This window comes from Hypanus sabinus, chromosome 2 (assembly GCF_030144855.1).
Source record: "Hypanus sabinus isolate sHypSab1 chromosome 2, sHypSab1.hap1, whole genome shotgun sequence".
Classification (NCBI taxonomy): Eukaryota; Metazoa; Chordata; class Chondrichthyes; order Myliobatiformes; family Dasyatidae; genus Hypanus; species Hypanus sabinus.
In genome coordinates, this window is record NC_082707.1 from 107,095,691 (window position 1) to 107,123,576 (window position 27,886).

At 42.0% G+C, this 27,886-nt stretch overlaps 1 protein-coding gene across 2 annotated transcripts in view; it reads left to right on the top strand.

Annotated features, from left to right (window-relative positions):
• The window catches only part of rtf1 (RTF1 homolog, Paf1/RNA polymerase II complex component), a 207,319-nt gene that overhangs the window by 165,635 nt on the left and 13,798 nt on the right, over positions 1-27,886 (top strand). For both annotated transcript variants that reach the window (XM_059951609.1, XM_059951615.1), the window contains exons 14-16: positions 4,149-4,206; positions 11,723-11,800; positions 15,079-15,177. In XM_059951609.1, coding sequence (XP_059807592.1) covers positions 4,149-4,206; positions 11,723-11,800; positions 15,079-15,177 — 235 coding nt within the window. The remainder of the gene's footprint in view (positions 1-4,148; positions 4,207-11,722; positions 11,801-15,078; positions 15,178-27,886) is intronic.

Genomic DNA, 27,886 nt, shown 5'->3' on the forward strand with positions numbered 1-27,886 from the left:
ATTGTGAGCAGTTTTGGGCCCCTCATCTTAGAAAAGTTGTGCTGACATTGGAGAGGGTTCAGAGGAGGTTCACAAGGATGATTCCAGGGTTGAAGGGGTTATCATATGAGGAACGTTTGATAGCTCTGGGTCTGTATTCAGTGGAATTTAGGAGGATGGTGGGGGGGGAACCTCATTGAAACCTTTTGAATGTTGAAAGGCCCAGACAGAGTAGATGTGGAAAGGATGTTTCCCATGGTGAGGGAGTCTAGCACAAGAAGGCACAAGCAACTGTGGAGGCTATTTTGTTGGGTATATTTAAGTCAGAGCTTGATGGGTTCTTGCTTAGATACTGCATCAAAGGTTACGAGGAGAAGGCCTGGGAGTGGGGCTGAAGAGGTGGGAAAGGGATCAGCCATTATTGAATGATAGAGCAGACTCTTTGATCCAAATGGCCTAATTCTGCTCCTATGTCTTATGTTCTTATTATAAGGCCGCCTCCTCTTTCTACTGCACCCACCCCACAAGTGCTCAAACTTGACTAACAAAACTGCAAAAGACTTTTGCAGTTTTGCTACCCACGTGTGAGGTGCCAGAAGACTGGAGGATAGCTAATGTTCCTCCTTTGTGGAAAAACAGTAGCAGGGATTTGCATGGAAGTTACAGACCAGTGAGTCTTATACTGGTTTATTGAAGAAGATCGGATTTATGTTCACTTGAAAAGGCAGGGACCGAGGAAAAGTCAGCAACAAGACAAAATCTGCAGATGCTTGAAATCTGAGCAACACACACAATGCTGGAGGAACTCAGCAGGCCAGGCAGCATCTATGGAAAAGAGTACAGTCGACATTTCAGGTCAAACCCCTTCGGCAGCACTGGAGTGAAAAAAGCTGTGGAGTAGATTTAAAAGCTGGGAGAAGGGAGCGAAACACAAGGTAAAAGGTGAAACCTGAAGGGGCAGAGATGAAATAGAGAGCTGGGAAGTTGATTGGTGAAAGGGACAGAAGGGCATGAAAGGAGGGAGGAGCACCAGATGGGTGGGCAAGGAGATAATCTGAGAGGGGGAAAAGATTATGGGAAATGGTGACGGGGGGAGGGGCATTACTGTAAGTCTGAGAAATTGACATTCGTTCCATCGGGTTGGAGGCTACCCAGACCGAGTATATAGTGTTCCTCCAACCTAAGTGTGATCGATCACGACAGTGGAGGAGGCTGTGTATAGGCATGTTGGAATGAGTATGGGAAGTGGAATTAAAATGAGTGGCCATGGGGAGATCCTTTTTCTGACTGACGGAGCATAAGTGCTCGGTCAAGTTGTCTCCCAGTTTATGTCCGGTCTCACCGATATAAAGGAGGCCACACCAGACACAGTATATGATCCAGACTCACGGGTGAAATGTCGCCTCACCTGGAAGGACTGTTTGAGGCCCTGAATGGTAGTGAGGGAGGAGGTGTAGAGGCAGATGTAGCACTTATTCTGCTTGCCAAGCTAAGTGCCAGGAGGAATGAATGGGCCAGGGAGCAATTCCTGCAGAAAATGGGGGGAGGGAAAGATGTGCTTGGTGGTGGGATCCAGTTGGAGATGGCAGAAGTTATGGAGAATTATGTGCTAGATGCACACTGGTGAATTTGTAGGTGAGGACAAGAGGAACCCTATCCCTGGTAGTGTGGCAGGAGGATGGGTAAGAGCAGACGTACGTGAAATGGAAGAGATGCAAGTTGAGGGCAGCATTGATGGTGGAGAAAAGGGAGACAAAGAAAGGGTCTCAAAGAAAAAGGAGGACATCTCTTTTGTTCTAGAATGAAAGGCCTCATCCTGAGAGCAGATGCGGAGACAGAGGAATTGAGAGAAGGGGATGGCGTGTTTGCAAGTAATGGGTGGGAAGAGGTCTCGCCCAGGTAGCTGTGAGAGTCTGTGGGTTATTAATCGACATCAGTGCCCTTCTGTCAATTCCTCCTCCTTTGCATTTTGTGTGTGTTGCAAGAAGTCAGCATGGTTTTATGCAGGAGAGATCATGTCTTACTCTGAGTTTTCTTTTAGGAAGAAACCAAGAAAATTGGAGTGGGTGTGCTTTTGAGGGCTTTTAGAGCTTTTTAATTAAACTTAATTCAAGACTGTTTAATGTCATTTCCAGTACAGATGTATAAAGGGGAACAAAATAATTGTTACTCCAGGTTCAATGCAGCACAAAAAGACACTAAGATGAAGAACACAATAATAAAAGAACACTAAATATAGGTACACAAGGTAGCCTGTATACCTATATTAATTGTATGTGCATGAAGTGATGCTGGGCACAGGAATGTCTAGACATAGATATCTGGCGAGAACTGATAAATTAATGGTGGTTGTGAGTGTGGAGGATGGGTTAATGGGTGGAGATGTTGATCAGCCTTACTGCTTGGGGAGAGTATCTGTTTGAGTCTGGGACAAACAGTCCATGAACAGGGTGTATGTGGTCCTTCATGATGGTGCTGGCTCTTTTCTGGCATTGTTCTGTATATATTTCTTTGATGGCAAATAGGCTGGTGCCAGTGATGCATTGAGAGTCCCGACTACCTGTTGTAGTGCCTTCCTGTTCAGTTTCAGTACTGTACAGTGATACAGCTTGTTAGAATGCTCTCCATTGTGCATCTGCAGAATGTAGTGAGTATGGTGTACAATGTGTTCTGGGACCATGAGATGTGCACTTCAGGAGTTTGAAAGGTCTCGCATGGTAGACTGATCTAGAGTTTTAAGGCACAAGGGACCTGGGGAATGGCGGCAAACAGGCTGAGTGATTGGGGGAGGCGTGTGGTGTAGAGGTTAGTGATGGTTTGGTGTTCTCCTGACGTGGGGCCTATGACAAGTGGGGTACCACAAGAATCAGTACTGAGACCTTTGTAATGTCCATAAATGGCAAGAATGAAAATGTAGGTGGTAAGATTAACAAAGTTGCAGATATAAGAAACACACACAAAATGCTGGAGAATCCAGTAATGATGAAGGTCTTGGCTTGAAATGCCAACTGTTCACTCTTTTGCATAGATGCTGCCTGACCTGCTGAGTTTCTCTAGTATTTTGTGTGTTGCAAAGACCTTGTGGAGTCCATAAAATTATGGGGGGTGTAGAGAGGGTAGGTAGAATCTTTTCTCCAGAGCAGGGACTCTAGAAGTAGATGGGCACAGATTTAAAGTGAGAAGGGAGAAATTTTAAGATTTTAGGTTTTTCCACAGAATGTGGTATCTGAAAGAAACTGCTAAAAAAAAAGTTAGGGCCTCATACAGTTGATTACATGGTGAAAAGACGGGTGGGCAGGTATGTAAATAAAAAGATGGAGAGAGATGTGGGCACATGGAATTGTGTCAATAATCATCATAGTCGGCATTGAAAACTGAGCTGGAAGGATCTGTAGTGTGACCTTAAATTTATCAAGGATTGAATGGTTTCAAAAGCGTGATTAGGCTGAGTGACCAGTGACTTTCTCAGAGATGAGAGTGTGTGAGCTAATAATGTACATATATTTTTTAAAAGGTCATGTTATTACACTAGCTGTGAACATCTGGATCTGGTTCTGGTTTAGGAAAATTATTTGTGGAAAGAGAATGGAGTTTGTGACTGGGACTAAAGAGTTTGTTTTTATCGTTATTTAATTTGAAGAAATGAGTTTGTCTAGATTTGAATGGCAGACAAGTATTTTGACAAATTTGAAGTGGGTTAGGGAGGTGAACATTAGATAGAGGTTGGTGCCATCAGCATAGAACATGTGGAACATCAGCATCAACATGTGGAAATTCTTGCTGCGTTTTTGGATCCTGATGTGGGGCTGCACAAACATGAAGTGCCAGAGGTGAGTACCAAAGATAATTGGTAGCAAAATCTTCCTCATTCCAACTAGTCTGGCCCAGAAGATGATTGTACATGTCACAGAGCTGCCAAGTTTTGGGAAAAAAAATAATCAACAGATTTCACTTCTTTGTTACTTGGTGACGAGCAGTGCAACTCCCTTTATAATCAATCATCTGTGTTTTTGAATGTTAATGTGAGACTGTCCAAACATGAAGCAGCAGAGGTCAGTATCAAAAGTAATTGATGTTAGATGGCCCTTATTCCAACTAGAGTGTGGCCCAAAAGATAGCACATGTTATTGTAGTGTCTCTATTAAAACCTCATTGCTTCTTTCTGTTAGCTACATAAACCAGAGGAACAGAGAATGGAACATTGTGGAGTCTGAAAAAGCTTTACTGGTAAGCATTATTGCTGGATGGTATTATTTGTTGATCAAATGCACTAAATACAATAGAAACATGGAAAACCTACAACACAATACAGGCCCTTCGGCCCAGAAAGATGTGCCGAACATGTACTTACTTTAGAAATTACTTGGGATTACCCATAGCCCTCTATTTTTTGAAGCTCCATGTACCTATCCAGGAGTCTCTTAAAAGACCCTATCATAGCCATTTCCAACTCCATCACCGTCGCCAGCAGCCCATTCCACACATTCACTGCACTCTGCGTATAATAAAAAAAATCAACAATTTACCCTTGACATCTCCTCAGTACTACTTCCAGGCACCTTAAAATTGTGCCCTCTCATGTTAGCCAGTTCGGCCCTGGAAAAAGTTTCTGACTATCCACACAATCAATGCCTCTCATCATTTTATACACCTCTATCAGGTCACCTCTCATCCTGGGAGAAAAGGCCAAGTTCACTCAACCTATTCTCGTAAGGCATGCTCCCCAATCCTGGCAACATCCTTGTAAATCTCCTCTGCACCCTTTCTATAGTTTCCACATTCTTCCTGTAGTGAGGTGACCAGAACTGAGCACAGTAGGGTCTGACCAGGGTCCTATATAGCTGTGACATTACCTCTCAGCTTTTGAATTTAATCCCATGGTTGATGAAGGCCAATGTACCATATGCCTTATTAACCACAGAGTCAACCTGCACAGAATCCTCCATACTGCCAAGAGTCTTAACATTAATACTATATTCTGCCATCATATTTGACTCACCAAAATGAACCAGCTCACACTTTTCTGGATTGAACTCCATCTGCTACTTCTCAGCCCAATTTTGCATCCTATCGATGTCCCGCTGTAACCTCTGAGAGCCCTCCATACTATCCACAACACTCCTAACCTTTGTGTTGTCAGCAAATTCACTAACCCATCCCTCCACTTCCTCATCCAGGTCATTTATAAAAATCACCAAGAGAAGGGGTCCGAGAACGGATCCTTGAGACACACCAATGGTTACCAACCTCCATGAAGAATATGACCCATCTACAACCACTCTTTGCCTTCTGTGGGCAAGCCAATTCTGGATCACAGAGCAATGTCCCCTTGGATCCCTTGCCTTCTTACTTTCTCAATAAGCCTTGCATGGGGTACCTTATCAAATGCCTTGCTGAAATCCATATACACTACACCTAACTGCTCTACCTTCATCAACATGTTTAGTCACATCCTCAAAAAATTCAGTCAGGCTGCCTTCAACAAAGCAATGCTGACCATTCCTAGTCATATTATGCCTCTTCAAAAGTTCATAAATCTTGCCTCTCAGGATCTTCTCCATCAACTTAACAACCACTGGTTGGTAAGACTCACTGGTCTGTAATTTCCTGGGCTATCTGTACTCCCTTTCTTGAATAAGGGAATAACATCTGCAACCCTCCAATCCTTTGGAACTTCTGCTGTCCCCTTTGATGATATAAAGATCATTGCCAGAAGCTCAGCAATCCCCTCCTTCGCCTCCCGCAGTAGCCTAGTCCCGGAGACTTATCCAACTTGATACTTTCCAAAAGCTCCAACACATCCTCTTTCTTAATATCTATATGCTCAAGCTTTTCAATCCACTGTAAATCATCCCTACAATCGTCAAGATCCTTTTCCGTAGTGAATACTGAAGCAAAGTATTCATTATATACCTCCACCACTATCTCCACTGTCTCACTTGATTGGTCCTATTTTTTCACATCTTGTCCTCTTGTTCTTCACATACTTGTAGAATGCCTTGGGGTTTTCTTTAATCCTGCTTGCCAAGGCCTTCTCATAGCCTCTTCTGGTTCTCCTAATTTCATTCTTAAGCTTCTTCCTGCTAGCCTTATAATTCTCTAGATCTCTATCATTACCCAGTTTTTTTTTCAACAGCCTTTGTACACCACAGTTTCTGTACCCTGCTATTCTTTCCTTGTCTCATTGAAATGTACCTATGCAGAACAGCTCACAAATGTTCCCTGAACATTTGCCACATTTCTTCCGTGCATTTCCCTGAGAACACCTGTTCCCAATTTGTGCTTCCAAGTTCCTGCCTGATAGCTTCATATTTCCCCTCACTCCAATTAAATGCTTACCTAACTTTATCAAAGAGTGTGAGTTCTCACAACCACTATGTATAGAGTTAGAATATTTCACATGCAGTACAGTAGAATTCGGGTACCTATACGTTGTGCAGAGAAAGTCTGAAGATTTCATTTCTTAGTTACTTGTAGTTGCATGCAGCAGAACTCCCTTTGTTATCAAGTCATCTGGCCATTTTGTCCCATTACCATTCAGCCTTTCAGAAGCTGGAAATCGGTGTACAAAGGCAGTGTACAGTGAGACCCTAATGGAATATGCTGGTTTGATAATGTGTTTTGGGGGTTCAGTTAAGGCATTATGTTAAGGGATTGCACAAACTGAATTGCTTCATTCATCTGAGCACAGATCAGATTGGATAGAGGGAACATGTGTGCAAAGGGTTGTTACTCTGAACTCCAGAACAGACCTAAAATTTGTAGTGCTCGCCTTAACAGCTTGAATAAGTCAGGATTGGATATCTGCAAATCTCATTGTAGCCCCTATTGAAAGGAATCTTAAATATCCCCTCAGTAATGTCCTCCTCTTCTTCCTTGGGTCTCCAGAATAAGATGGTCAGCATAGGATATACAACCAAGAAAGTAGGAGGAAGCTCTAGCAAACAGATGGTTTTTAAATATTGACATTTTCCATAATTCAGAGCAAGAAGGCTGCGAGTGGAATGGCTAAGGATTTCTGGAGCGAAGGCATTTTTCGACTCGGTAAAAGAGAAGCAAGACTCTGCAGGCGCATAACGTCAGCCAGTAGAGTGGGAAAAGTTTAAAAAGAAGACCTCCATATCCAGCGGGCAGTGGAGTGAGAGGATAGCAGAGTGATAGGCCTTTGGCTCAACGGGCTTAGGCAGTAATGAGGTGGAGTAGTTTTACCTGTGTTAATTGCGGACCGGAAGTATGTGCGTGAGGCTGGTGTTCTGTGCTCGGTGTCAGATGTGGGAGGTCGTGGAGTCGCCCAGCCTCCTGGAAGGCTATATCTGCACCTGATGTGTCGAGCTGCAGCTCCTAAGGGAACTGGAGTTGTGGCTCGATGACCTTCATCTGGTCAGGCAGAATGAAGAGGTGATAGAAAGGATTTATAGGCAGGCGACAGACAAGTGGGTCACAGTCAGGAGGAGGAAGGGGAAGGGTCAGGTACTAGCGAGTGCCCATGTGGCTGTCCCCCTTAACAATAAGTACTCCTGTTTGAGTACTGTTGGTGGGGGGGTGGGCAGCCTACTTGGGGAAAGCAACAGTGGGCGTTCCTCTGGGACAGAGTCCGGTCCTGTGGCTGAGAACGGTAGGGAAGGGAAGAGGAAGGCAGTAGTGAAAGAGGACTCTATTGTTAGGGGGTCAGACAGGCAATTCTGTGGACACAAGAAAGAAATTCGGATGGTAGTTTGCCTTCCAGGTGCCAGGGTCCAGGATGTTTCAGCTTGCATCCAAGATATCCTGCAGTGGGAGGGAGAACAGCCAGAGGTCATGGTACATATTAGTACCAATGATACAGGTGGGAAAAGGGAAGAGGTCCTGAAAAAAGACTAGAAGGAGTTAGGAAGGAAGTTGAGAAGCAGGACCACAAAGGCAGTAATCTCGGGATTATTGCCTGTGCCACGCGACAATGAGTATAGGAATAGAATGAGATGGAGGATAAATGCGTGGCTGAGGGATTGGGGCAGGGGACATGGATTCAGATTTCTGGATCATTGGAATCTCTTTTGGGGCAGGTGTGACCTGTACAAAGATGACAGGTTGCACTTGAATCCCGGGGGACCAATATCCTGGCGGGGGGATTTGCTAAGGCTACGGGGGAGAGTTTAAACAAGAATTGTTGGGGGGTGGGAACCAAACTGAAGAGACTGGGGAAAAAGCAGTTGGCTTACAAATAGAGAAAGCTTGGAGACCTTGTGTGAAGGAGGATAGGCAGGTGATAGAGAAAGAACACACTCAGAAGGACGGTTTGAGATGTGTCTATTTTAATGCAAGGAGTATTGTGAATAAAGCGCATGAGCTTACAGCGTGGATCAGTACTTGCAGCTATGATGTGGTGGCTATTACAGAGACTTGATGGCTCAGGGACAGGAATAGTTACTTCAAGTGCTGGGTTTTAGATGTTTCAGAAAGTACAGGGAGGGAGGCAAAAGAGGTGGGGGCGTGGCACTGTTGATCATAGTGTCATAGAAACATAGAAAATAAGTGCAGGAGTAGGCCCTTCGAGCCTGCACCGCCATTCAGTATGATCATGGCTGATCATCCAACTCATAACCCTGTACCTGCTTTCTCTCCATACCCCCGATCCCTTTAGCCACAAGGGCCATATCTAACTTCCTCTTAAATATAGCCAATGAATCGGCCTCAACTGTTTCTTGTGGCAGAGAATTCCACAGATTCACCACTCTCTGTGTGAAGAAGTTTTTCCTCATCACGGCTACAGAAAAGGTGGACGTCATGGATTTTCTACGGAGTCTCTGTGGGTGGAAGTTAGGAACAGGAAGGGGTTAATAACTTTACTGGGTGTTTTTTTAAGGCCACCCAATAGTAACAGGGATACCAAGGGGCAGATAGGGAAACAGATCCTGGAAAGGTGTAATAATAGAGTTCTCGTGATCGGAGATTTTAATTTCCCAAATATTTACTGACATCTCCCTAGAACAAGGGTTTTAGATGGGGTGGAGTTCATTAGGTGTGTTGTGGAAGGTTTCTTGACACGATATGTAGATAAGCCTACAAGAGGAGAGGCTGTACTTGATTTGGTATTGGAAAATGAACCTGGTCACCTGTCTCTCCGTGGGAGAGCATTTTGGATATAGTGATCATAATTCTCTCTCCTTTATAATAGCATTGGAAAGAGATAGGAACAGACAAGTTAAAAAAGCGTTTAATTGGAGTAAGGGGAATTATGAGGCTATCAGGCAGGAAATTGGAAGCTTAAATTGGGAACAGATGTTCTCAGGGAAAGTACAGAAGAAATGTGGCAAATGTTCAGGGGATGTTTGTGTGGAGTTCTGTATAGGTACGTTCCAATGAGACTTGGAAGTTACGGTAGGGTACAGGAACTGTGGTGTCAAAGGCTGTAATAAATCTAGTCAAGAAGAAAAGAAAAATTTACAAAAGGTTCAGAGAGCTAGGTAATGTTAGAGATCTAGAAGATTATAGGGCTAACAGGAAGGAGCTTAAGAAGGAAATTTGGAGAGCCAGAGGGGCCATGAGATGGCCTTAGCGGGCAGGATTAAGGAAAACCCCAAGGCATTCTATATGTGTGTGAATTCTACATAGTATGTGAAGATCAGGAGGATAAGACATGAAAGAATAGGACCCATCAAGTGTGACAGTGGGGAAGTGTGTATGGAACCAGAGGAGAAAGCAGAAGGTCTTAATGAATACTTTGCTTCAGTATTCACTATGGAAAAGGATTTTGGTGATCGTAGTGATGACTTGCAGCAGACTGAAAATCCTGAGCATGTAGATATTAAGAAGGAGGATGTGCTGGAGCTTATGGAAAACATCAAGTTGGATAAGATACTGGGACTGGATGACATGTACCCCAGGCTACTGTGAGAGGTGAGGGGAGGAGATTGCTGAGCCTCCGGCGATGATCTTTGCATCATCAATGGGGATGGGAGAGGTTCCGGAGGATTGGAGGTTGCGAATGTTGTTCCCTTATTCAAGAAAGGGAGTAGAGATAGCTCAGGAAATTATACAGCAGTGAGTCTTACTTCAGTGGTTGGTAAGTTGATGGAGAAGATCCTGAGAGGCAGGATTTATGAACATTTGGAGAGGTATAATATGATTAGGAATAGTCAGTATGGCTTTGTCAAGGACAAGTCGTGCCTTACGAGCCTGATTGATTTTTTTGAGGATGTGACTAAATACATTGATGAAGGAAGGCAGTAGATGTAATGCATATGGATTTCAGCAAGGCATTTGATCAGTACCCCATGCAAGGCTTATTGAGAAAGTAAGGAGGCATGGGATCCAAGGGGACATTACTTTATGGATCCAGAAATGGCTTACACGCAGAAGGCAAAGAGTGGTTGTAGACAAGTCATATTCTGCATGGAGGTTGGTCACCAGTGGAATGCCTCAGGGATCTGTTCTGGGACTCTTACCCTTCATGATTTTTATAAATGACCTGGATGAGAAAGTGGAGGGATGGGTTAGTAAATTTGCTGATGACACTAAGGTTGGAGGTGTTGTGGATAGTGTGGAGTGCTATCAGAGGTTACAGCAGGACATTGATAGGATGCAAAATTGGACTGAGAAGTGGCAGATGGAGTGTGAGGTGGTTCATTTTGGTAGGTCAAATATGACGGCGGATTATAGTATTAATGGTAAGACTTTTGGCAGTGGAGGATCAGAGGGATCTCTGGGTCCGAGTCCAAAGGACACTCAAAGCAACTGCGCAGGTTGAGAAGGTGGTTAAGAAGGCTTATGGCCTTCATCAATTGTGGAATTGAATTTAGGAGCCGAGAGGTAATGTTGCAACTACATAGGACCCTGGTCAGACCCCACTTGGAGTACTGTGCTCAATTCTGGTCGCCTCATACAGGTAGGATGTGAAAGCCATAGAAAGAGTACAGAGGAGGTTTACAAGGATGTTGCCTGGATTATGGAGCATGCCTTATGAGAATAGGTTGAGTGAACTCAGCCTTTTCTCCTTGGAGTGACGGAAGATGAGGGGTGATGTGATAGATGTGTACAAGATAATGAGAGGCATTGATTGCGTGGATAGTCAAAGGCTTTTTCCCGGGGCTGAAATGGTTGCCACAAGAGGACACACGCTTAAGGTGCTGGGGTGTAGGTACAGAGGAGATGTCAGGGGTAAGTTTTTTTACTCAGAGAGTGGTGAGTGCATCGAATGGGCTGCCGGCAACGATGGTGGAGGCGGATTGGATAGGTACATAGAGCTTGGAAAAATAGAGGGCTATGGGTAAGCTGAGTAATTTCTACGGCAGGAACGTGTTTGGCACAACCTGGTGGGCTGAAGGCCTTGAAGGCAATTTGGACTGAGTGCACTGATTTTGTTCATTTACATTCAATCAAAAGAATACAGATTTGTAATACTGTAGTAGTATTGGTAGTGTTCTAATTTCTGCCATATGAAACAAAATTTAAATGCATAATTTGTAACTTGGTTAAGCAGTAGTTTGTCTACTTCCATGAAACATCAGCTACTTGGGGCATCTGTTTAATTGTATCAAAGTGTACTAGTCCAGATGTGTCCCAGTTAACCAGAATGTACTGTATGTGGTGAATGATGAGGAGTAACTGGGGAATCAGAATCCACTGCAGACAGTATAACAAAGTGGTGCTTAAAAACCGAAAAGCTGGCTAGATTTGTAAGTGATTCTGTGTAATGCAGTTGGAACTCATCTGAGAATTACTGGTGATGGGATTTTCATGGTTTTTCACTATTATCTCTTTGCAGGCTGAAGTCCAGAGTGAGAGGACCAAGCAGATGGACCCATTCACCAGGCGCCAGTGTCAACCCACCATCGTCTCCAATGTAAGGACTGTTCGTGATTCAACCAGCAGACTAAATATACAGAGCTATCAGAGCACCTTGGAATGTAGTTATCAACTGCCTGATGACGGAGTCTGTCATGCTGTATGAGTGTCAAGTAGTTGCAGCACAGCAATTGGGTTTGCAATGCTCTTAGGAGGGAGGAAGGAGGGTTTGTAGACTTGGTTTTACCCTAGACCACAGCCTGCAAAAAAAATAGGTGGATATGGCATTGTCAATCAGGGATAGTACCACAGATGCAGAAATGGAGGTCATTCAGTAGACAACTGATTTACTGTGGGTGAAAGTCAGAAACAGGAAGGGAGCAATCATTCTATTGAGACTATTCTTTAGACACCCCCCTCCCCCCAGTAGCCACAAAGACAGTGAGGAGCAGATTGGGAGGCAGATTTTGTAAAGAGGATAAAATAGCAGGGTTGTTGTCATGAGTGACTTAATTTTCCCTAATATTGATTGGCATCTCCTTAGTGCAAAAGGTTTAGAATTTCTTGGGTATATCCAGAAAGGATTCCTGTCGATGAGTCTTCCACAGAGGCCATACTGGATCTGGTACTAGGCAATGAACCTATTCTCTCAGTGAGTGGATTCTGAAGAGTGACCACAACTCCTTAACCTTTATCATAGCTTTTGGCAGGGATAGAAGCAGACTATATGGGAATGTATTTAATTGGGGGAGGGCAAGTTATGATGCTGTTTGGCAGAAAATTGGTAGCATAAATTGGGAACAGGTGTACTCAGGGAGATGCACAGTGGAACTGTGGTTGTTTATGGAGGACTTTAATTAGTTTCTGGATAGGTTTGTCCTATTGAGGCAGGGAAAGGATGGCAGGTTGAAGGAACCGTGGTTACTAAAAGATGTTGAAAATCTAATCAATAGAACGATGGAAGCATAAATAAAGTTAGAAAGCAAGGAACAGACAGGTTGTAGAGGTAGCCAGGAAGTAGCTTAAGAAGGGACTTGGGAGAACTTGAAGGGGACATGAGAAGGCCTTGGTGTGTGGGATTAACCAAAATACCAAGGCATTCTACATGTATGTGAAGAAGAGGAAAATGGCTAGAGAGAGAGTAGGACCAATCAAGGATAGTAAAAGAAACATATGCCTGAAGTCAGAGGAGATAGGGGAAGTCCTTAATAAATATTTTGCTTCAGTATCTTCAGTCTTCACCAGTGAGAGGGATCTTGACGTTTGTGAGGACAGGCTGAGATATGTCAATGTTTCGAAAGAGGGTGAGCTAGAACTTCTGAAAAGCATTAGGATAGTTGACTTCCTGACAGATAAACACTAGGTTATTATGGGAAGCTAGGAGAGAGATTGCTGTGCCTTAGGTGATTAGCTTTGCATCCCCAATGGCTGCAGGAGTCATACCAGATGACTGGAGGGTGTTCAAGAAAAGTAATAGGGACAATTCTGAGAATTTTAGATCAGTGAGTCAGATCAATAGTGGGCAAACCATTAGAGAGGATTTTTAGAAGCAAAATTTACGAGCATTTGAAGAAGCATAGTCTGATTAGGGATTTGGGAAGGACAGGTCGTACCTCACGACCCTGATTGAATTCTTTGAGGAAGTGACAAAACAAAATGAAGGTAGAGCAGTAGATGTGGTGTATATGGATTTTAGTAAAGTATTCAACAAGTTCTTCACAGTAGGCTCATTCAGAAAGTCACGAGGCACAGGATAAAGGGAAGCTTGTCTGTGTAAATGGTATATATTCTGCTTGGGGGTTGGTGAGTTTTCCACAGGGATCTCTTCAGGGACTCCAGCTCTTTGTGCTTTTTTTTAATAAGTGACTTGGAAGAAGATATAAATGGGTGATTCAGTAATTTGCAGATGACATGATTTTGGTGCAGGGTACAACGGGACATTGATAGGAACAGAGCTGGGATAAAAGTTATTTCTTCAGTGGTTTGAATGGGGCATGACTGTAAGTGCATGGAGGTCGGCCAGTGAGAACAGTGGGAAGAGTTTAAAAGGAAGACAGATTTACAGAGCGGGCATTGAAGGAGTGGGTGACAGAGTAGAGGGAGACAGAGTAGGAAGGCTTTGGCGATAAAGGGTCGAGGCCAGGTAGGTTGTTTGTTTAAAATAAAAACAAAGGCCTGTTTTTTGTGCTTGGTGTCGGATGCAGGAGGTCCTGGAGACTCCTAGCCTTCTGGATGACCACATTTGCACCAGGTGTGTCAAGCTGCAGCTCCTTAGGGATCGCGTTAGGGAACTGGAGCTGCAGCTCGATGACTTTCGTCTAGTCAGGGTGAGTGAGGAGGTGATATAGGCGGGTAGTCACCCTGGGACCACAGGAGACAGAGAAGTGGGTAACAGTCAGGAGAGGGAAGGGCAAGAAGCAGGTACTAGAGAGTACCCTAGTGGCTATCTCCCTTAACAATAAGTATTCCTGCTTGAGTACTGTTGGGGGGGAGGTGGCCTGCATGGGGGAATCAACAGTGGTCACGCCTTTGGCACAAAGTCTGGCCCTGTGGCTCAGATGGGTAGGCAAAAGAAGAGGATGGCAACAGTTATAGGGTACTCTATAGTTAGAGGGTCAGATAGGCGATTCTGTAGACGCATGAAAGAAACGCAGATGGTAGTTTGCTTCCCAGGTGCCAGGATCTGGGATGTTTCTGATCACGCCCATGATATCTTGAAGTGGGAAGGGGAACAAGCAGAGGACGTGGTACATATTGGTACCAAGGACATAGGTAGGAAAAAGGAGGAGGTCCCAAAAAAAGAGTACAGGGAGTTAGGAAAGAAGTTGAGAAACAGGACCTCAAAGATAGTAATTTCGGGATTACTGCCTGTGCTACGTGACAGTAAGTATAGGAATAGAATGGGGTGGAGCATAAATGCATGGCTGAGGGATTGGAGCAGGGATTCAGATTTCTGGATCAATGGGACCTCTTCTGGAGCAGGTGTGACCTGTACAAAAAGGACGGGTTGCGCTTGAATCCAAGAATGACTAATATCCTGGCGGGAAGGTTTGCTAAGGCTACTGGGGAGAGTTTAAACAAGAATTGTTGAGGGGTGGGAGTGAATGGTTAGATTGATCATGGATTGGGTTAAAAGGTTGGCACAACATCAGTGTGCCAATGGGCCTGTACTGTCCTACTGTGCAGTACTTTTCTATGTTCTATAGTTCGGGTGGTTTGAAGTCCTGTTTTTTAATCTAGTTGCTGAGCAGTAGGATGTACTTTATTTCTGAATAGTTTGTATTGACAAAGCTGTACAGAGTGAGTTACCAATTTTATCTCCATGTTACTTCACAGTCTCGGGACCCTGCAGTCCAGGCTGCCATCATTGCTCATCTGAATGCCAAGTATGGATCTGGGTCCCAGACAGAGCTGCCTCTGGAGCTAAACAAACCGGTAAGACATAAGATGGGTAATGGTAGGTGGCAGGAGACACCAAATCAGGAAAGAGCACACCTTTGTTCCCCTTTTCCAGGTATTTATAGCCAAAGGTGTTAGGCCAGTTCTGCAGATGATTCAGTATATGAGAAGGTCTTTCAAGCTTGTTCTGGCAAGATCAATCTTGTGTGTTGGTTTACCTGCACCATACTTGTATTATTTCACTTCCCTTTATTGTTCCTTTCGCTTTCCCTGTGGAGGTTGTGGTAATACATGGGGCGATAGTAGTCAAGTAAGACTGCTGGATACACCTCTACTTGCTATAGATCAGATGGGCTGTGCTAAGTGCTGGGTTTTAGAAGTTTCAAAAAGGACAGGGAGGGAGGCAAAAGAGATGGGGGCATGGCACTGTTGAACAGAGATAGTGTCACAGCTGCAGAAAAGGTGGGTGCCATGAAGGGATTGTCTATGGAGTCTTTGGGTGGAGGTTAGGAACAGGAAGGGGTTAATAATTTTACTGGGTGTTTTTTTATAGGCCACCCAATAGTGACAGGGATATTGAGGAGCAGATAGTGAAACAGATTCTGGAAAGTTGTAATAATAGAACCATAGAACATTACAGCACAGAAACAGGCCTTTTGGCCCTTCTTGGCTGTGCCAAACCATTTTTCTGCCTCGTCCCACTGACCTGCACCTGGACCATATCCCTCCATACCCCTCTCATCCATGTACCTGGCCAAGTTTTTCTCAAATATTATAAGTGAGCCTGCATTCACCACTTCAACTGGCAGCTCATTTCACACTCCCACTACTCTCTGTGTGAAGAAGCTCCCCCTAATGTTCCCTTTAAACTTTTCCCTTTTCACCCTTAACCCATGTTCTCTGGCTTTTTTCTCCCCTGGCCTCAGTGGAAAAAGCCTGCTTGCATTCACTCTGTCTATACCCATCATAATTTTATATAACAACACACACAAAATGCTGGTAGAACACAGCAGGCCAGGCTATATATGTATAATTTTATATACCTCTATCTTCTCCCCTCATTCTTCAACGCTCCAGGGAATTAACTCCTAACCTATTCAACCTTTCTCTAACTCAGTTTCTCAAGTCCCGACAACAGATAACAATGGACCCAGCACTGATCCCTGTGGCACACCACTAGTCACAGGCCTTCACTCAAAGAAGCAATCCTCCACTACCACTCTCTGGCTTCTCTCATTGAGCGAATGTGTAATCCAATTTACTACCTCACCATGTATACCTAGCAACTGAATCTTCCTAACTAACCTCCCATGCAGGACCTTGTCAAAGGCCTTACTGAAATCCATGTAGACAACATCCACTGCCTTCCCTTCATCCACTTTCCTGGTAACCTCCTTGAAAAACTCTTAATAGATTGGTTAAACATGACCTACCACGCACAAAGCCATGTTGACTCTCCTTATTAAGTCCCTATCTATCCAAATACTTGTAGATCCTATCTCTTAGTATTCCTTTCAATAATTTACCTACTACTGACATCAAACTTACTGGGCTATAATTTCCAGGATTACTTTTAGAGCCTTTTTTAAACAACGGAACAACATGAGCTATCCTCCAATTCTCCGGCACCTCACCCGTGGATACTGACATTTTAAATATATCTGCCAGGGCCCCTGCAATTTCAACACTAGTCTCCTTCAAGGTCTGAGGAAATACTCTGTCAGGTCCTGGGGATTTATCTACTCTGATTTGGCTCAAGACAGCAAGCACCTCCTCCTCTTTAATCTGTATAGGTTCCATGACCTCACTACTTGTTTGCCTTATTTCCATAGACTCCTTGCCAGTTTCCTTAGTAAACACAGATGCAAAAAAACTATTTAAGATCTCCCCCATTTCTTTTGATACCATGCATAGCTGACCACTCTGATCTTCAAGAGGACCAATTTTATCCCTTACTATCTTTTTGCTCTTAATATACCTGTAGAAGCTCTTAGGATTATCCTTCACCGTGACTGCCAAAGTAACCTCGTGTCTTCTTTTAGCCCTTCTGATTTTTTTAAAGTAATTTCTTGCACTTTTTATACTCCTCAAGCATCTTATTTGCTCCTTGTTGCCTATACCTCTCATGCATCACTCTCTTCTTCATCAGACTTCTAACATCCCTCGAAAACCAAGGTTCCTTATTCTTACTCACTTTGCCTTTAATCCTGACAAGTACATACAAACTCTGCGCTCTCAAAGTTTTTCCTTTGAAGTCTTCCCACTTAACAATCACATCCTTGCCAGAGAACAACCTGTCCCAATCCATGCTTTTTAGATCCTTGCTTATTTCTTCAAATATGGCCTTTTTCCAGCTTAGTACCTCAACCCGAGGATCAAGTCTATCTTTATTCATGACCAAGTTGAAAGTAATGGTGTTATGATCACTAGACCCAAAGTGTTCCCCTACACACACTTCCATCACTTGTCCTAACTCGTTTCCTAATAGATCTAATATTGCATCCTCTCTAATTGGTACCTGTATATATTGATTTAGAAAACTTTCCTGAACACATTTTACAAACTCCAGCCCATCTAGACCTTTAACAGTATGGGAGTCCCAATCAATATGTGGAAAATTAAAATCCCCTACTATCGCAACTTTGTGTTTCCTGCAGTTATCTGCTATCTCTCTGCAGATTTGCTCCTCCAATTATCGCTGACTATAATACAACCCCATTAATGTGGTCATACCTTTCCTGTTTCTCAGCTCCATGCATATGGCCTTGGTAGACCAGCCCTCTAATCTGTCCTGCCTGAGCACTGCTGTAACATTTTCCCTGACTAGCAATGCCACCCCCCCCCCCCCTTCATCCCTCTGCCTCTATCACATCTGAAACATCAGAACCCTGGAACAATAAGCTGCCAGTCCTGCCCCTCCTGTAGCAAAGTTTCACTAATGGCTACAATGTCATAATTTAATCTGTCAATCCACGCCCTCAGCTCGTCTGCCACACAAATCTCCTCACATTGAAATAGACACACCTCAGAAGAATATTACCACCACACACTACCCTTCTATTTCTGACTTTGCATGAACTTTTAACATTTATTTTCACCCCTGCTCCACTATCTCCTCTGGCACTCTGGTTCCCATCCCCCTGCAAATCTAGTTTAAACCTTCACCAATAGCATTAGCAAACCTCCCTGCAAGGATATGGGTTCCCCTGTAGTTCAGGTGTAACCCGTCTCTCTTGTACAGGTCCCATCTGCCCCAGGAGAGGTCCCAATGATCCAAAAATCTGGAACTCTCTCCCCTACACCAGTTCCTCAGCCACGTGTTCATCCTCCAGAGCATCCTACACTTACCTTCACTGGCACATAATAACAGAGTTGTCATGATGGGAGATTTTAATTTCCCGACTATCAATTGGCATCTCCCTAAGGCAAAGGGTTTAGATGGGGTGAAGTTTGTTAGATGCATTCAGGAAGGTTTCTTGACGCGATTTGTAAATAAGCCTACAAGAGGAGAGGCTGTACTTGATTTGGTATTGGGAAAAGAACCTGGTCATCTGTCAGATCTCTCAGTGGGAGAGCAATTTGGAGATAGTGATCATAATTCTCTCCTTTACAATAGCATTGGAAAGAGATAGGAATGGACAAGTTAAAAAGTGTTTAATTGGAGAAAGGGAAATTATGAGGCTATCGGGCAGGAAATTGGAAGCTTAAATTGGAACAGGTGTTCTCAGGGCAAATACGGAAGGAATTGGCAAATGTTCAGGGAATATTTGTGTGGAGTTCTGCATAGGTATGATCCAATAAGACAGGTAAATTATGGTAGGGTACAGGAACCATGGTGTACAAAGGCTGTAATAAATCTAGTCAAGAAGAAAAGAAAAGCTTACACAAGGTTCAGAGAGCTAGGTAATGTTAGAGATCTAGAAGATTATAGGACTAACAGGAAGGAGCTTAAGGAAATTAGGAGAGCCAGAAGGGGCCATGAGATGGCCCTAGCAGGCAGGATTAAGGAAAACCCCAAGGCGTTCTACAAGTATGTGAAGAGCAGGAGGATAAGACGTGAAAGAATAGGACCTATCAAGTGTGACAGTGGGAAAGTGTGTATGGAACCGGAGGCGATAGCAGAGGTACTTAATGAATACTTTGCTTCAGTATTCACTATGGAAAAGGATATTGGTCATCGTAGTGATGACTTACAGCAGATTGAAAATCTTGAGCATGTAGATATTAAGAAAAAGGATGTGCTGGAGATTTTGGAAAGTATCAAGTTGGCTAAGTTGCTTACCAGGACCGGATGAGATGTACCCCAGGCTACTGTGGGAGGCGAGGGAGGAGATTGCTGAGCCTCTGGCGATGATCTTTGCATCATCAATGGGGATGGGAGAGGATTGGAGGGTTACAAATGTTCCTTTATTCAAGAAAGGGAGTAGAGATAGCCCAGGAAATTATAGACCATTGAGCCTTACCTCAGTGGTTGGTAAGTTGATGGAGAAGATCCTGAGAGGCAGGAATTATGAACATTTGGAGAGGTATAATATGATTAAGACTAGTCAGCATGGCTTTGTCAAGGGCAGGTTGTGCCTTAGGCGAATGATTGAATTTTTTGAGGATGTGACTAAACACATTAATGAACGAAGAGCAGTAGATGTAGTGTATATGGATTTCAGCAAAGAATTTGATAAGGTACCCCATGCAAAGCTCATTGAGAAAGTAAGGAGGCATGGGATCCAAGAGAACATTGCTTTGTGGATCCAGAACTGGCTTGCCTACAGAAGGCAAAGAATGGTTGTAGACGGCTCCTATTCTGCATGGAATTTGGTCCCCAGTGGAGTGCATCAGGGATCTGCTCTGGGACCCTTACACTTCATGATTTTTATAAATGACCTGGATGAGGAAGTGGAGGGATGGGCTAGTAGGTTTGCTGATGTTACAAGGTTGAGGGTGTTGTGGATAGTGTGGAGGGCTTTCAGAGGTTACAGTGGGACGTTGATAGGATGCAAAACTGGGCTGAGAAGTGGCAGATAGCATTCAACCCAGATAAGTGTGAAGTGGTTAATTTTTGGTAGGTCAAATATGATGGCAGAATATACTATTACCAGTAAGACTCTTGGCAGTGTGGAGGATCAGAGGGATGTTGGGGTCCGAGTCCATAGGATGCTCAAAGCAGCTGCACAGGTTGACTCTATGGTTAAGAAGGCATGTGGTGAATTGGCCTTCATCAATCGTGGAATTGAATTTAGGAGCCGAGAGGTAATGTTGCAGCTATATAGGATCCTGGTCAGACCCCACTTGGAGTACTGTGCTTAGTTCTGGTCGCCTCACTACAGGAAGGATGTGGAAGCGGTAGAAAGGGTGTAGAGGAGATTTACAAGGACATTGCCTGGATTGGGGAGCAACAGATTCATGAGAACATATTGAATGAACTCAGCTATTTCTTCTTGGAGCGATGGAGAATGAGAGGTGACCTGATAGAGGCATTGATCGTGTGGATAGTCAGAGGCTTTTTCCCAGGGCTGAAATGGTTGCTACAAGAGGACACAGGTTTAAGATGCTGGGGAATAGGTACAGAGGAGATGTCAGGGGTAAGTTGTTTACTCAGAGTGGTGAGTGCGTGAAATGGGCTGCCGGCAACGGTGGTGGGGGTGGATACTAAGAGAGTTGGATAGATACCTGGAGCTTAGAAAAATAGGGCTATGGATAAGCCTAGTAATTTCTAAGGTAGGGACATGTTCGGCACGACTTTGTGGGCCGTAGGGCCTGTATTGTGCTGTAGGTTTTCTATGTTTCTATGAGTAAGACTTCTCCAGAAAGTTGCTCCTAAAACATGACATCCCTTTGCATAATACGGAATGCCGAAGACAGACAAGAAGGATAAAGAAAGGATGTGAGACATGCCCAACAAGTGCTCTATTGTCGTCATTAACATCAAAATATCATTGGTTGTCTGTTCAGACATGAGGAAATCTGCAGATGCTGGAAATTCAAGCAACACACACAAAATGCTGGTGGAACTCAGCAGGCCTGGCAGCATCTATAGGAAGAAGTTCAGTCAGGCAGCATCTATAGATTTACTTCTTCTTATAGATGCTGCCTGGCCTGTTGCGTTCCACCAGCATTTTGTGTGTATTGGTTGTCTGCTTGAAGTTTTGATTAACTTTTAACGCTTCTTGTAAACAGCAATTGCTCTTGTGAGTAAGGAATTCACACATATACAATTTACAGTGATCAGTATCAGTAACTGTTAAGCCAATTCTATATAAAAATACTCTAGCAGTTTTCTGTTCAGACTTGAGAACATTGGGAGCCCTTGCTCTTCTCCCTTGTGTAGGAATGCATGAGTTGTAAGTGTGTGTTCTGGACCCAGTAACTTTGCTGTTATCAGTGATGACATACCTACCTCTTCATGTTTGTCACTGCCATGTTTTTGTCTGAGTGTACCACAGTTCTTGTCCAATTGGTTATTAAGAGGACAGTAGTACCTCTTCCACAAGTTATTCTATGCATTTCTGTGACAATACTGAGGTGAATTGTGAATTGCAAAACACCTTCAACTTCATAAGATCAGTGAATGGTTACAGCTTTAGACACTTCATGTCTGCATTTACTGTATCAGGACAACTCCTCAATTCCAACCCATGCCCCATTCTCATCAGTTTTATGAACTTTGTTCATCATTTACAGCTGTGGCAATCTTGGTCACTAAGGACTTCACTAGTGGTTATTGTTTATATTGATACCCCAACAGTACTTTTTTGTGGTAAGATCTTTCACGGCACAATCAATTTTCCAGTGAGCCAAATGAGTTTGAAGGGAATGCCTGGTGAGTTTCAAGGGAGTGTCGGGAATTAATTTCACTATTTATTCAATGTTTGTTAAAGGCCACGATGGAGCTTCCCATTTCCGATTGACTGTCACATTTTTTATTTTATACCTGTTCTTGTCCTTGACTTCTTTACCACTATTTCCCGTCACTATCTCTCTTTTGCCTTCTTCAAAGAATAGTTTCAATCTTCATTACCTATCTTTGCGGCTGGACTACATTCTCATGATCTTTTCTGAACTCTATAATGCTTTTACACACTTCCATCAATGTGGCAATCAGAATCAAATGCACTGTACTTTATAAAGGCTAGGCCACACTTTCCCAGCTTTTACACCCCATCCTTTTATCAATAAAAGAATTGCACATACCTTATGAAACCCCACTGGTTTCCTCAACTGCATAAGTCTAGGGAATAAACACTCTGGTCCTGCCAAATTCCAGTTTGTGTGGATGCTCTTTAACTTGCAACCCTGTTATAACTCAGTGCCAAGAAATAACAGACAGCACACTGCATACAATTAAAGTGAAGGTAAAGAAAAAAAAAACTAAAAAAGGGCCCATGATAGTCAAATGTGCACAAGTTGGAGCTCATTTCTTCCAAAAGGCATATTCACTGATCCTCAGTTGACTGCGGACCCTTCCTCCATTGAATCACAGTCCCCCACCAGGTTGAATCCTACAACCGGTTCTCTTCAGCATCTTCCCCCTTCATCTCCCACTGAACAAAGGACCCAGCTCACATTCCAAAGCACCCGTTATCTCTAACCGTAGCCCAGACACTACAGAAAGACCATTATGTTAGCAGTGGAACCTTTCCCAAGGGGTTACATTCTTCCCCCCCACCAAAATTAGTCATATCCTCAAGATGTTGAGATAATTTGTCACCCCTTCATACAAACTACAAAGTCCAACCCAGGTGTAAATGGCAGTGACTTTGCTCACCAAGGGGATAGGTACCACATTCTCTTCCCCAGGTGCAACATAGGCTAGTCTGTCTGAGGGTCTCCAGGCTCTTTGGGACCTCCTACTACTTCAGGTACTCCATGGATTCTTCCCTGTCTACTTGGGGAGGCCCCTGCCTGTTCATTTACTCATCCCTCCCAATAACTCTTCTCAACACTTGGCTGAGACCCTCATGCCCATTTACTTTAGAGTCCAGCCTCCCATTATTTTCTAACTGCAAACCTGCCTGTCCCCTGCTAGTTCACCCCATTTCACCTGCCATGAGAAGGGTTGGGAATCTCTTCCACAATTAGTGGGAAGTTAGCAAAAGGCAGCATATATCACCCCCGTTTCCTCATCCTCCATCCATATCCCATTCAGGGGCATAGGGGGGCTGGTCTAATCTTTCCTGCTGCTGGTCCTTCAGTCCTCCCAAGTCACCACAGAGTCCTCTTATTAGGAGTAGGGTCCAGGTCAGGCTCTGGATCAACACGTACCCTATACCCCAGAGGTAGAATGTAATTCCAATGGAGAATCTTGACAGGTCCATTCCCATCCTCTGGTTCCACCCTGAAAACTGGTATGTTTGACATCTGATTCTCCACTACATAGGGCATAGCTGTCCAGCTGTCAGCTGACTTATGCTTCCCAGTTAGCCCTAAATTCTTTGAAGACTCTGTCTCCAGGCATTAGTTGGGAGAAAGTAAACTTTCGATCATACCTCCTCTTATTTCCTTGATTCTGCTTGGTAGCTGAAACCTCATAATTCATAAAGTTTTCTCAGCTCTTCTCATATTATACACTTACTTCAGATAAGTCTCCTGTTGTAGATCTTTCCCACCAGTCCCAAAACAGCAATCAACAGGCATTGTGCCCAAACATCAGATAATACGGCGAGTACCCTTCAATCTGTGTACAGTTGTAGCAGAGGACCAGATGTCTAATATGTTGACTCCACTTGTTCTTCTTGCAGATTTCCAAGGTTCTGAGCGTGTCTAGCAAGGTCCGATTAAAGCTATCAGGCTGGGGATCACCCTGTGGGTAATAAGACATAATCCTTGTCTTCTCGGCTCCTAGCATGCTCAGTAACTCATGTATGAGCATATTTTCAAAATCCCGTCCCTGATCTCCATGTATCCATCTGGGGAAGCCATAAGAAACGAAATACTTCTGCCATAACAATTAGCCCACAGTGGACGCCTTCGGGTCCTTGTAGGGAAGGCTCGCGCAAATCTTTCTTTCTTTTTCAATCTTTTTATTATTATTAATATCAGCATAATAAGATTAATACATAGTGGGATTACAAACTTACAAATTTAAACTGAACATGAAAGGATACACAAGCAATAGTTACAATATATGAATGATACAAATATATAAGCAAAGCAAAACTAGGTATATCATAATATATATTAAAAAAAGAGAGAAAAAAGAAAAAAAAATTCCCTAGAAAAACTAATCTAACAATTTAATAACTAATAAAGAGAAAAAAAAGAGGAAAATGAATAATAATGAATAATGGGCTGTTTATAATATCTATAAAAAAATACAAAATCATCAGTGTCGCCAACTCTGATCCTCTCAACATATGTATAATCAAAACTGAAAAAACGAATAGGTTTGGAACAGGGTCAAATTACATCATATGAAAATATTGAATAAATGGTCTCCATGTCTTTTCAAATTTAATAGAAGGGTCAAATACAACACTTCTAATTTTCTCCAAATTTAGACATAACATAGTTTGAGAAAGCCAATGAAATACGGTAGGGAGATTAATTTCTTTCCAATTCAACAAAATAGATCTTCTAGCCATTAATGTAAGAAATGCAATCATTCGACAAGCAGAACAAGATAAATGGACTGAGTCCATCATTGGTAAACCAAAAATTGCAGTAATAGGATGAGGTTGTAAAGCAATGTTCAATACTGTGGAAATAATATCAAAAATGTCTTTCCAATATTTTTTCAAAAGCGGACATGACCAAAACATAAGAGTTAAAGACGCTATCTCAGAATGACATCTGTCACAAATAGGATTTATATAGAAATGAAAACGAGCCAATTTATCCTTGGACATATGAACCCTGTGCACAACTTTAAACTGTATTAATGAATGTTTAGCACATATAGATGATAAATTGACTAATTGAAGAATTTTATCCCAATTCTCAATAGGGATAGTAAGGTTAGGTTCTCTTTCCCAATCATTTTTAATCTTATAGAAGGGCTCTGAACATATTTTCATAATTATATTGTAAAGTTTTGATATTACACCTTTCTGAGAAGGATTTAGTTCTAACAAATTCTCCAAAATACCTGAAGACTCAAGATTTGGAAAGGTAGGAAATACAGAGTTTAAGAAATTCCTAATCTGTAAATAGCTAAAAAAAAATGAAATCTAGGCAAATTATATTTATTAGATAATTGTTCAAAAGACATAAAACAATTATCCAAAAATAAATCGGAAAAACGTAGTAATCCTTTAGTCTTCCAAGCTGAATAAGCTTGGTCAATAATAGAAGGATGAAAAAAGAAATTGGATACAATAGGAATAGTTAAAACAAATTGATTCAACCCAAAAAATTACCGAAATTGAAACCATATACGTAAAGTATGTTTAACTATTGGATTGTCAATTCGTTTCTGCAATTTAGAAAGAGCAAAGGGAAGAGAAGACCCTAAAATAGAACCCAATGAAATTCTTGTACAGATTTAATTTCCAGGTTCACCCAATGAGGGCTAAAAGATAAATCCCAATCCTTTAAGCAACATATCAAATATCGGATATTAATTGCCCAATAATTAAGTCTAAAATTAGGCAATGCCAATCCACCTTCCTTCCTTGCCTTGTGTAAATTTTTTTTACCTAATCTAGGATTTTTATTCTGCCATAAATATGAGGAAATTTTTGAATCAACATTAGCAAAAAAAGATTTCTGAATAAAAATTGGTACCGCTTGAAATATATATAAAAACTTGGATAAAATAATCATCTTAATAGCATTAATCCGACCTATCAGAGATAAAGATAATGGTGACCATTTAGTGAACAAACATTTAATCTGATCAATTAAGGGTAAAAAATTAACCTTAAATAACTCCTTATAATTTTTGTAATTTTAATCCCCGAGTATATAAAAGAGTTATTAACTAATTTAAAAGATAAATTTCCATAAATTGGAACCTGTCTATTTAAAGGAAACAATTCACTCTTATTAAGATTTAATTTATATCTGGAAAAATTACTAAATTGAGCCAACAATGATATAACTGCAGGAATGGATTTCTCAGGATCAGAAATAAATAATAATAAATCATCTGCGTATAATGATAACTTATGTATATCCATCCCACAAGTAGTGCCAGAAATGTTTGGTAATTCTCTAATGGCAATTGCCAAAGGTTCTAAAGCAATATCAAATAATAATGGACTAAGAAGACAACCTTGCCTAGTACCCTGAAATAAACGAAAAAAGGGAGATCTTTGATTGTTAGTAAAAACCGAGGCTACTGGAGTATGATATATCAGTTTAATCCAGGAAATGAATGTCGGACTAAAATTAATCTTCTCAAGCACAGCAAATAAGTATGGCCATTCAACTCTTATCAAATGCTTTCTCCGCATCTAATGAAATGACACATTCTGAGGTGCTACGTGAAGGAGTATAAACAATATTCAATAATCTAATATTGAAAAAAGAATAGCGATTTTTAATAAAACCAGTTTGATCTTCCAAGATAATTTGAGGTAATACCTTCTTCAGCCTGGACACCAATAACTTGGAAAAGATCGTGGAATCTACATTCAATAAGGTTATTGGTCTATAGGATGCACAGTCAGTGGGGTCTTTATCTTTTTTCAATGTTAAAGAAATGGAAGCTCTATAAAAAGATTGTGGCAGTTTACCCAATCTAATTGCTTCTTCAAAAACCCTGCATAACCAAGGAGAAAGAGTAGAGGAAAAACACTTAAAAAAATTCCACTGTATACCCATCTGGACCTGGTGCTTTCCCAGAACTCATAGAGGAAATAACCCCTTTAATTTCTGCATCCGCAATAGGAGTTTCTAATATTGAAAGATCATCTGATGATAATTTTGGAAAATTCAATTTCCCAAGCAAATCATGCATGGTATTATGATCATGAGGGAATTCAGAATGATACAGGGAGGTATAAAAATCTTGAAAAGATTTGTTTATCTCATCATGGTTAACTGTCAATTCACCATTCTGTTGACGAATCTTAATAATTTGACATTTAACCGAAGCATTCTTCAATTGATTAGCTAACAGTTTACCCGATTTATCACTATGTATATAAAAATCAGATCTGGTTTTCATTAATTGATTTTCAGTTGAAGATGTAAGTAGTAAACTGTGTTCCATTTGAAGTTCAACCCTTTGTTTGTAAAGCTCCTTACTAGGAGCAGTGGAATATTTCTTGTCAATTTCTTTAATTTTATCAACCAATAAGAGTTTCCTTCTTAATATGTTTTCTCAAACCAACAGAATAAGAGATAATCTGTCCACGTATATATGCTTTAAAAGTGTCCCAAAGTGTTCCGCAAGAAATATAATCCGTGGAATTAGTTGAAAAGAAGAAATCGATCTGTTCCTTCATAAGTTTAATGAAATCCGGATCTTGCAGTAAGGTAGAATCAAATCGCCATTGCCTAATACTAGAAGCTGTATCCATTAATTTAATAGAAAGTTTCAATGGAGCATGATCAGAGATGGCTATAATATCATAATTACAACCAATTACAGATGGAATAAAACGAGAGTCAGTAAAAATAGTCAATTCTCGAGTAAGAATGATAAACATGTGAGAAAAATGAAAACTCTTTGACCTTAGAATGCCGAAATCTCCAAATATCAAAAATTCCATTATCAGTCAAAAAAGAATTAATGTAAGTGGCCGACTTATTAGGTAAAGTCTGAGTGGATATAGATCTGTCCAGCAAAGGATTTAAACAACAA